Here is a 14,268-nt window from a genome sequence, read left to right as displayed (position 1 = left end):
GTAATGTTAATACTATCCTGGTTCTCTCTTACAGGTGTCAGACCCAGTGCATTTATTAACTGTGACATGAATATACAAGTATACTATATTAGTGTAATGTTAATACTATCCTGGTTCTCTTCTTACAGGTGTCAGACCCAGTGCATTTTATTAACTGTGACATGAATATACAAGTATACTATATTAGTGTAATGTTAATACTATCCTGGTTTCTCTCTTACAGTGTCAGACCCAGTGCATTTATTAACTGTGACATGAATATACAAGTATACTATATTAGTGTAATGTTAATACTATCCTGGTTCTCTCTTACGGTGTCAGACCCAGTGCATTTATTAACTGTGCACATGAATATACAAGTATACTATATTAGTGTAATGTTAATACTATCCTGGTTCTCTCTTACGGTGTCAGACCCAGTGCATTTATTAACTGTGACATGAATATACAAGGTATACTATATTAGTGTTATGTTAATACTATCCTGGTTCTCTCTTACGGTGTCAGACCCAGTGCATTTATTAACTGTGACATGAATATACCAAGTATACTATATTAGTGTAATGTTAATACTATCCTGGTTCTCTCTTACGGTGTCAGACCCAGTGCATTTATAACTGTGACATGGAATATACAAGTAACTATATTAGTGTAATGTTAATACTATCCTGGTTCTCTCTTACGGGTGTCAGACCAGTGCATTTATTAACTGTGACATGAATATACAAGTATACTATATTAGTGGAATGTTAATACTATCCAGGTTCGGTCTCTTACAGGTGTCAGGACCCAGTGTCATTTATTAACTGTGACATTGAATATACAAGTATACTATATTAGTGTAACGTTTATACTATCCTGGTTCTCTTTTACTGTGTCAGACCCAGTGCATTTAGCTAACTGTGACATGAATATACAAGTATACTTATTAGTGTTAATGTTAATACTATCCTGGTTCTCTCTTTACCAGTTGTCAGACCCCAGTGCATTTATTAACTGTGACATGAATAACAAGTATATCTATATTAGTGTAATGGTTAATACTATCCTGGTTCTCTCTTTACGTGTGTCAGACCCAGTGCCATTTATTAACTGTGACATGAATATACAAGTATACTATATTAGTGTTAATGTTAATACTATCCTGGTTCTCTCTTACTGTGTCAGACCCAGTGCATTTATTAACTGTGACATGAATATACAAGTATACTATATTAGTGTAATGTTAATACTATCCTGGTTCTCTCTTACAGTGTCAGACCCAGTGCATTTATTAACTGTGACATGAAATATACAAGTATACTATATTAGTGTAATGTTAATACTATCCTGGTTCTCTCTTACAGGTGTCAGACCCAGTGCATTTATTAACTGTGACATGAATATACAAGTATACTATATTAGTGTAATGTTAATACTATCCTGGTTCTCTCTTACGGTGTCAGACCCAGTGCATTTATTAACTGTGACATGAATATACAAGTATACTATATTAGTGTAATGTTAATACTATCCTGGTTCTCTCTTACAGTGTCAGACCCAGTGCATTTATTAACTGTGACATGAATATACAAGTATACTATATTAGTGTAATGTTAATACTATCCTGGTTCTCTCTTACGGTGTCAGACCCAGTGCATTTATTAACTGTGACATGAATATACAAGTATACTATATTAGTGTAATGTTAATACTATCCTGGTTCTCTCTTACGGTGTCAGACCCAGTGCATTTATTAACTGTGACATGAATATACAAGTATACTATATTAGTGTAATGTTAATACTATCCTGGTTCTCTCTTACCGGTGTCAGACCCAGTGCATTTATTAACTGTGACATGAATATACAAGTATACTATATTAGTGTAATGTTAATACTATCCTGGTTCTCTCTTACGGTGTCAGACCCAGTGCATTTATTAACTGTGACATGAATATACAAGTATACTATATTAGTGTAATGTTAATACTATCCTGGTTCTCTCTTACGGTGTCAGACCCAGTGCATTTATTAACTGTGACATGAATATACAAGTATACTATATTAGTGTAATGTTAATACTATCCTGGTTCTCTCTTACGGTGTCAGACCCAGTGCATTTATTAACTGTGACATGAATATACAAGTATACTATATTAGTGTAATGTTAATACTATCCTGGTTCTCTCTTACGGTGTCAGACCCAGTGCATTTATTAACTGTCACATGAATATACAAGTATACTATATTAGTGTAATGTTAATACTATCCTGGTTCTCTCTTACGGTGTCAGACCCAGTGCATTTATTAACTGTGACATGAATATACAAGTATACTATATTAGTGTAATGTTAATACTATCCTGGTTCTCTCTTACGGTGTCAGACCCAGTGCATTTATTAACTGTGACATGAATATACAAGTATACTATATTAGTGTAATGTTAATACTATCCTGGTTCTCTTTTACGGTGTCACATTTATGACCCAGTGCACCAGCACCTACATTTACAATATACATTTTCTATTCTGAATCTCTTCATTTCGCTTGCACGACCTGCTATTACCTCCCCAGCCACACTCAATCTTCCCACTTTACGTCTAATTCTTCCTGTCTGCTACACACAAAGTGTTAACTGTCCATTGTCTTCTAGACCAACCTCACCGTGATGAAGTTCCCTTGGACAATTAGGATACACTCCTATACTAAAGCTAAATTTACAGCTTAAATATAATCTGTTCTTAATCCTATAAACAAGACAACTTTCCCCTATCATCAGTTTGGTCACAAGAGTTACATTTTCCCCAGTCACTCATGCTTTCTACTCATGTTTCGCAAACATAAAATGACAGTGTCCCTTCTGTTTTAAAGTATGACAAACCTTCCTACCAGTGCACACACAATGTCATTTGTTCCTCACCATAGAGATGTGCCGATGGGAAGGCGCTGAGTGTGTTACGCCCACTGACATCGGCGTAGCGAGGCATCGAGTTCACCACAGCTTGGAGATATTTCTCTTGCTCCAGAGACGTGGAGTCTGTCTGAGACTGGCCTGGGGAGATACAAGTTGTGTTTTATATGGAAATAATAAATTACTTTATAGATTTATATGAATAAGTAGAAAGACAACAGTGTTTTCCACAGAAAATTGTGCCACTCGTGTAGCCTTATGAAGAAGTTATAGGGCTATATTCTGTTATTTTTAAGTGCTAATTATGCTCAAATGAATTAAATAATTTAACACAGGGTGGATTTGATTGAACTCTCTAGCAGTAAGACTAGTTTTAAATCATGGTTTTCTACATAAAGGTTTCATTTTTAGAATAATAACATTTCATATAGGATAGTATTAACATTATACATAGAGAGATCATTAGATATCATTAGATATACATAGAGAGATCATTACATATCATTAGATATACATAGAGATCATTACATATCATTAGATATACATAGAGATCATTACATATCATTAGATATACATAGAGATCATTATATCTAGATATCATAGATATATCATTAGATATACATAGAGATCATTATATTATCATTAGATATACATAGAGATCATTACATATCATTAGAATATACATAGAGGATCATTAGCATATCATTAGATATACATAGATAGATCATTATATATCATTAGATATACATAGAGATCATTATATATCATTAGTATATCATAGAGTATATATCATTAGATATACATAGAGAGATCATTAGATATACATAGAGAGATCATTACATATCATTAGATATACATAGAGATCATTACATATCATTAGATATACATAGAGATCATTATATATCATTAGATATACATAGAGAGATCATTATATATCATTAGATATACATAGAGATCATTATATATCATTAGATATACATAGAGATCATTATATATCATTAGATATACATAGAGATCATTATATATCATTAGATATACATAGAGATCATTAGATATACATAGAGATCATTATATATCATTAGATATACATAGAGAGATCATTATATATCATTAGATATACATAGAGAGATCATTACATATCATTAGATATACATAGAGATCATTACATATCATTAGATATACATAGAGATCATTATATATCATTAGATATACATAGAGAGATCATTATATATCATTAGATATACATAGAGATCATTACATATCATTAGATATACATAGAGATCATTATATATCATTAGATATACATAGAGATCATTACATATCATTAGATATACATAGAGATCATTATATATCATTAGATATACATAGAGATCATTACATATCATTAGATATACATAGAGATCATTATATATCATTAGATATACATAGAGATCATTACATATCATTAGATATACATAGAGATCATTACATATCATTAGATATACATAGAGAGATCATTAGATATCATTAGATATACATAGAGATCATTATATATCATTAGATATACATAGAGATCATTATATATCATTAGATATACATAGAGATCATTACATATCATTAGATATACATAGAGATCATTATATATCATTAGATATACATAGAGATCATTACATATCATTAGATATACATAGAGATCATTATATATCATTAGATATACATAGAGATCATTACATATCATTAGATATACATAGAGATCATTACATATCATTAGATATACATAGAGATCATTATATATCATTAGATATACATAGAGATCATTATATATCATTAGATATACATAGAGATCATTACATATCATTAGATATACATAGAGAGATCATTATATATCATTAGATATACATAGAGATCATTATATATCATTAGATATACATAGAGATCATTATATATCATTAGATATACATAGAGATCATTACATATCATTAGATATACATAGAGAGATCATTATATATCATTAGATATACATAGAGAGATCATTAGATATACATAGAGAGATCATTACATATCATTAGATATACATAGAGATCATTACATATCATTAGATATACATAGAGAGATCATTATATATCATTAGATATACATAGAGAGATCATTACATATCATTAGATATACATAGAGATCATTATATATCATTAGATATACATAGAGATCATTATATATCATTAGATATACATAGAGATCATTACATATCATTAGATATACATAGAGAGATCATTACATATCATTAGATATACATAGAGATAATTATATATCATTAGATATACATAGAGAGATCATTACATATCATTAGATATACATAGAGAGATCATTAGATATCATTAGATATACATAGAGAGATCATTATATATCATTAGATATACATAGAGAGATCATTACATATCATTAGATATACATAGAGAGATCATTACATATCATTAGATATACATAGAGAGATCATTAGATATACATAGAGATCATTACATATCATTAGATATACATAGAGAGATCATTACATATCATTAGATATACATAGAGAGATCATTATATATCATTAGATATACATAGAGATCATTATATATCATTAGATATACATAGAGAGATCATTATATATCATTAGATATACATAGAGAGATCATTACATATCATTAGATATACATAGAGAGATCATTACATATCATTAGATATACATAGAGAGATCATTACATATCATTAGATATACATAGAGATCATTACATATCATTAGATATACATAGAGAGATCATTACATATCATTAGATATACATAGAGAGATCATTATATATCATTAGATATACATAGAGAGATCATTATATATCATTAGATATACATAGAGAGATCATTACATATCATTAGATATACATAGAGAGATCATTATATATCATTAGATATACATAGAGAGATCATTACATATTATTAGATATACATAGAGAGATCATTACATATCATTAGATATACATAGAGAGATCATTAGATATACATAGAGAGATCATTATATATCATTAGATATACATAGAGAGATCATTACATATCATTAGATATACATAGAGATCATTACATATCATTAGATATACATAGAGAGATCATTACATATCATTAGATATACATAGAGAGATCATTAGATATACATAGAGAGATCATTATATATCATTAGATATACATAGAGATCATTACATATCATTAGATATACATAGAGATCATTATATATCATTAGATATACATAGAGAGATCATTATATATCATTAGATATACATAGAGATCATTACATATCATTAGATATACATAGAGATCATTACATATCATTAGATATACATAGAGAGATCATTACATATCATTAGATATACATAGAGAGATCATTACATATCATTAGATATACATAGAGAGATCATTACATATCATTAGATATACATAGAGATCATTACATATCATTAGATATACATAGAGAGATCATTACATATCATTAGATATACATAGAGATCATTATATATCATTAGATATACATAGAGAGATCATTATATATCATTAGATATACATAGAGAGATCATTACATATCATTAGATATACATAGAGAGATCATTACATATCATTAGATATACATAGAGAGATCATTACATATCATTAGATATACATAGAGAGATCATTAGATATACATAGAGAGATCATTACATATCATTAGATATACATAGAGATCATTACATATCATTAGATATACATAGAGATCATTATATATCATTAGATATACATAGAGATCATTATATATCATTAGATATACATAGAGATCATTATATATCATTAGATATACATAGAGATCATTACTATATCATTAGATATACATAGAGAGATCATAATATCATTAGATATACATAGAAGATCATTATATATCATTAGATATACATAGAGATCATTATATATCATTAGATATACATAGAGATCATTAGATATACATAGAGAGATCATTACATATCATTAGATATACATAGAGAGATCATTAGATATACATAGAGAGATCATTACATATCATTAGATATACATAGAGAGATCATTATATATCATTAGATATACATAGAGATCATTATATATCATTAGATATACATAGAGATCATTATATATCATTAGATATACATAGAGATCAATTATATATCATTAGATATACATAGAGATCATTACATATCATTAGATATACATAGAGAGATCATTATTATCATTAGATATACATAATAGAGATCATTATATATCATTAGATATACATAGAGATCATTATATATCATTAGATATACATAGAGATCATTATATATCATTAGATATACATAGAGATCATTATATATCATTAGATATACATAGAGATCATTATATATCATTAGATATACATAGAGATCATTATATATCATTAGATATACATAGAGATCATTATATATCATTAGATATACATAGAGATCATTATATATCATTAGATATACATAGAGATCATTATATATCATTAGATATACATAGAGATCATTATATATCATTAGATATACATAGAGAGATCATTACATATCATTAGATATACATAGAGAGATCATTATATATCATTAGATATACATAGAGAGATCATTATATATCATTAGATATACATAGAGATCATTATATATCATTAGATATACATAGAGAGATCATTACATATCATTAGATATACATAGAGATCATTATATATCATTAGATATACATAGAGAGATCATTATATATCATTAGATATACATAGAGAGATCATTATATATCATTAGATATACATAGAGAGATCATTATATATCATTAGATATACATAGAGATCATTACATATCATTAGATATACATAGAGATCATTATATATCATTAGATATACATAGAGATCATTATATATCATTAGATATACATAGAGATCATTACATATCATTAGATATACATAGAGAGATCATTACATATCATTAGATATACATAGAGATCATTATATATCATTAGATATACATAGAGATCATTATATATCATTAGATATACATAGAGATCATTACATATCATTAGATATACATAGAGAGATCATTATATATCATTAGATATACATAGAGAGATCATTACATATCATTAGATATACATAGAGATCATTACATATCATTAGATATACATAGAGATCATTACATATCATTAGATATACATAGAGATCATTACATATCATTAGATATACATAGAGATCATTATATATCATTAGATATACATAGAGAGATCATTATATATCATTAGATATACATAGAGATCATTACATATCATTAGATATACATAGAGAGATCATTATATATCATTAGATATACATAGAGAGATCATTATATATCATTAGATATACATAGAGAGATCATTACATATCATTAGATATACATAGAGAGATCATTATATATCATTAGATATACATAGAGATCATTACATATCATTAGATATACATAGAGATCATTACATATCATTAGATATACATAGAGAGATCATTACATATCATTAGATATACATAGAGAGATCATTAGATATACATAGAGAGATCATTATATATCATTAGATATACATAGAGAGATCATTACATATCATTAGATATACATAGAGAGATCATTACATATCATTAGATATACATAGAGAGATCATTAGATATACATAGAGAGATCATTACATATCATTAGATATACATAGAGAGATCATTACATATCATTAGATATACATAGAGATCATTATATATCATTAGATATACATAGAGATCATTACATATCATTAGATATACATAGAGATCATTTACATATCATTAGATATACATAGAGAGATCATTATATATCATTAGATATACATAGAGATCATTATCATATCATTAGATATACATAGAGATCATTATATATCATTAGATATACATAGAGAGATCATTATATATCATTAGATATACATAGAGATCAGTAAAATCATTAGATATACATAGGAGATCATTACATATCATTAGATATACATAGAGAGATCATTACATATCATTAGATATACATAGAGAGATCATTACATATCATTAGATATACATAGAGAGATCATTATATATCATTAGATATACATAGAGATCATTACATATCATTAGATATACATAGAGATCATTACATATCATTAGATATACATAGAGATCATTATATATCATTAGATATACATAGAGATCATTATATATCATTAGATATACATAGAGAGATCATTACATATCATTAGATATACATAGAGAGATCATTATATATCATTAGATATACATAGAGATCATTACATATCATTAGATATACATAGAGAGATCATTAGATATACATAGAGAGATCATTACATATCATTAGATATACATAGATAGATCATTATATATCATTAGATATACATAGAGATCATTACATATCATTAGATATACATAGAGAGATCATTATATATCATTAGATATACATAGAGATCATTACATATCATTAGATATACATAGAGATCATTATATATCATTAGATATACATAGAGAGATCATTATATATCATTAGATATACATAGAGATCATTATATATCATTAGATATACATAGAGATCATTATATATCATTAGATATACATAGAGAGATCATTATATATCATTAGATATACATAGAGATCATTACATATCATTAGATATACATAGAGAGATCATTACATATCATTAGATATACATAGAGAGATCATTATATATCATTAGATATACATAGAGATCATTATATATCATTAGATATACATAGAGATCATTATATATCATTAGATATACATAGAGATCATTATATATCATTAGATATACATAGAGATCATTACATATCATTAGATATACATAGAGAGATCATTACATATCATTAGATATACATAGATAGATCATTATATATCATTAGATATACATAGAGATCATTATATATCATTAGATATACATAGAGATCATTACATATCATTAGATATACATAGATAGATCATTATATATCATTAGATATACATAGAGATCATTATATATCATTAGATATACATAGAGATCATTATATATCATTAGATATACATAGATAGATCATTATATATCATTAGATATACATAGAGATCATTATATATCATTAGATATACATAGAGATCATTATATATCATTAGATATACATAGAGAGATCATTATATATCATTAGATATACATAGAGATCATTACATATCATTAGATATACATAGAGATCATTATATATCATTAGATATACATAGAGATCATTATATATCATTAGATATACATAGAGAGATCATTATATATCATTAGATATACATAGAGAGATCATTACATATCATTAGATATACATAGAGAGATCATTACATATCATTAGATATACATAGATAGATCATTATATATCATTAGATATACATAGAGATCATTATATATCATTAGATATACATAGAGATCATTATATATCATTAGATATACATAGAGATCATTATATATCATTAGATATACATAGAGAGATCATTACATATCATTAGATATACATAGAGAGATCATTACATATCATTAGATATACATAGAGAGATCATAAGATATCATTAGATATACATAGAGAGATCATTACATATCATTAGATATACATAGAGATCATTATATATCATTAGATATACATAGAGAGATCATTATATATCATTAGATATACATAGAGAGATCATTATATATCATTAGATATACATAGAGAGATCATTATATATCATTAGATATACATAGAGAGATCATTAGATATACATAGAGAGATCATTATATATCATTAGATATACATAGAGATCATTATATATCATTAGATATACATAGAGAGATAATTACATATCATTAGATATACATAGAGAGATCATTACATATCATTAGATATACATAGAGAGATCATTACATATCATTAGATATACATAGAGAGATCATTACATATCATTAGATATACATAGAGATCATTATATATCATTAGATATACATAGAGATCATTATATATCATTAGATATACATAGAGATCATTATATATCATTAGATATACATAGAGATCATTACATATCATTAGATATACATAGAGATCATTACATATCATTAGATATACATAGAGAGATCATTAGATATACATAGAGATCATTATATATCATTAGATATACATAGAGAGATCATTACATATCATTAGATATACATAGAGAGATCATTATATATTATTAGATATACATAGAGAGATCATTACATATCATTAGATATACATAGAGATAATTATATATCATTAGATATACATAGAGAGATCATTAGATATACATAGAGAGATCATTAGATATACATAGAGAGATCATTAGATATACATAGAGATCATTACATATCATTAGATATACATAGAGAGATCATTACATATCATTAGATATACATAGAGAGATCATTACATATCATTAGATATACATAGAGAGATCATTATATATCATTAGATATACATAGAGAGATCATTATATATCATTAGATATACATAGAGAGATCATTATATATCATTAGATATACATAGAGAGATCATTAGATATACATAGAGATCATTACATATCATTAGATATACATAGAGAGATCATTACATATCATTAGATATACATAGAGAGATCATTATATATCATTAGATATACATAGAGATCATTATATATCATTAGATATACATAGAGAGATCATTATATATCATTAGATATACATAGAGAGATCATTACATATCATTAGATATACATAGAGATCATTATATATCATTAGATATACATAGAGATCATTATATATCATTAGATATACATAGAGATCATTATATATCATTATATATCATTAGATATACATAGAGAGATCATTATATATCATTAGATATACATAGAGATCATTATATATCATTAGATATACATAGAGATCATTACATATCATTAGATATACATAGAGAGATCATTACATATCATTAGATATACATAGAGAGATCATTACATATCATTAGATATACATATACAGCAATACAAATGGAGACCGGCAATGGGGTATAACCTTCTGGTATATGATGCACAGTGGACAAGCTGGCGACCTCCAGCCCACAAATACAAAATCCAATACTCCACAGCACCATGGACAAATGATAAATCTTCTTTTATTAAAGCATTAAAAGCATAAACGGCACAAGTATGCAACGTTTCGGGATCACAGTCCCTTAATCATGCATACATTGAAATACACCTGTGTCTTATTTAAAGGTATACACCAACCAATCAAACATCGGTTCACAGAACCTTACAAAACATTTAACCATTCCATGGCCTAACATTTCATGCTTGAATATACTGCCATCTATAGGTAACACTTATAATCTTTATAAAATCCTGATTTTTCAATAAAAGACCAGGTTAAATACAAAAAGAGCACATGTACATCTCAGAAAAATTAAATCACATAGAACTCATTCATGTATAGTTTACAATATACTGAACAGAGTATTAGCAATATTAACAATATACCCAAAGGGATAACTCCAGTATTTATTATATAGAGGATGTGACTAGAGGAAAACGGACAAATCCAATTCTCTATTTAACCCCTTAGGGAATTATGTCAGGGTACCTGTGAAATAACATTAAATACTACAGATGTATCGCATAATCTAATATTTCGTTTGGCTAATATCTAATTTGATATGAATTTGTCTCACTATAAACCCTGCCCCCTCATGCTTAAAACAAGTTGAGAACAAAGGATTTAGACTTTTCTATAGATAAGACCAATGAGCCACTTCAAAGTAAATATTAGCATTATGGAGACCTCAGATGTGTATGTCCATATATGGTTTTCCTGCCCAAGATGGGTAATAAAATAAATGACCCCATGTGCAATTATTTCTTATTTCTGTTGGGCTATGATTGAATTATTTTTAAATCTTATTGTAATATTCCAATCTTTTTTTATACAATCTTTGTCTCCAAACTTTTTCTCCCCCTCTGCTGTGTCTCAAACCCCTCCTCCCATGTTTACACTCCTCTCTCTTTCCACAGCCTCACACCTAACCTCAGACTCGAGATTTGCAAAGACATTTTACAAGCCTCACACCTAATCTCGGACTCCAGATTGGCAAACACAAGCCCACCAATCCCTCCCAACCACCACCCACCCTATTGTTTACCTTAATGTGCAGCTGTCACTAATAATCCAGGATAGAGAAACCACTTCAGACTCACAGCCTTTGTGCTGACATTTTACCACATTCTTTTACACTTTTTCAAATCTTACTTGCTCAGTCACCACACACTCCCCCCCCCCCATGTCATCACTCGCTGAGTTCACTCAGCCTTATATCAGACATATTTTTTTCTCCCTTACCTTCTGTGTCCATTCCATCTCCTTTAAATTGTAAGCTTGAGAGTCTCTCTACCTGTAGGTCACTTTGTATCTAAAGTGAACTACTACTGATTGTGCTCAAGGGCAGGGCATTTCTCTCCTTTTGTCGCACCTACAACTGTTATTTAGCCCTACTGTACTTGTTTGTGTATTACTGTATCCCTGTAATGTCTTTTATTCTTTGTATAGCGCTGCGTAATCGGTTGACGCTTTATAAATAAATGATGATAATAATAATAAGAATAATATACAGTCGCTGGGTCTGGGACTTAACTATTTGAGGCCTAACTATATGCAAAAGAAACAGGTTTTTCATCAGGGGGAACCACTTTGCATGCAAGAGTTGATTATCCCCTGCTAAGTTAGACACACAGGATCTCCTGTTTACCAGACGTGGTGAAAACTTAAGATTTTAAATAGCAGAATGTATACTTAAAAAGTCAAATAAATTATTTGTATATTTTTAAAATCTATTTCAAATACTCAAACAACATATATATATATGAACCTGGGAGATGTGTCTAACGCATAAGATACATTTAAATCTAAAGTGAATATATAACTGTATATTTTAAGTGTTTAACCAACTTACTTCAGAATAACAACATTATTTCTTTCATTTTAGACCGAGGAGAAAACAGTAAATTGTCCCAGAAATTATATATAAATTGTGTTGTTCATGCACACATAATGATAGTGTCAAGAGATTTATTGAATGTGAAATGTGCTGTATTTGTATTAATATGGGATAATAACCAAATGTGATTTTAAATGCATTTTAAAATATTACTAGAGATATACTCATGTTTAGTCTCTTATAGATACATTTTAAATTATATCAGATGGTATATATATGTGACCAGACAGGTTAATTAATATCAGGAAATAGTGAGTATATTAAATATACAATTAAAAGATATAGTAAGCTGTTAGCAGTGTTGAAAATGAAAATGTTTGT

General features: G+C 27.4%; 1 protein-coding gene across 1 annotated transcript in view; it reads right to left on the bottom strand.

Annotated features, from left to right (window-relative positions):
* Positions 1-14,268, bottom strand: part of SBF1 (SET binding factor 1) — a gene marked incomplete in the record, with an annotated part of 739,370 nt that overhangs the window by 145,208 nt on the left and 579,894 nt on the right. The window contains 1 exon segment of the mRNA XM_053716293.1: positions 2,902-3,033. Within this exon segment, the coding sequence (XP_053572268.1) occupies positions 2,902-3,033 (132 nt within the window).

This window comes from Bombina bombina, chromosome 6 (genome assembly GCF_027579735.1).
Source record: "Bombina bombina isolate aBomBom1 chromosome 6, aBomBom1.pri, whole genome shotgun sequence".
Taxonomy (NCBI): Eukaryota; Metazoa; Chordata; class Amphibia; order Anura; family Bombinatoridae; genus Bombina; species Bombina bombina.
Note: the sequence above shows the minus strand (reverse complement) of the source record. Positions and strands in the feature narration are given on the sequence as shown.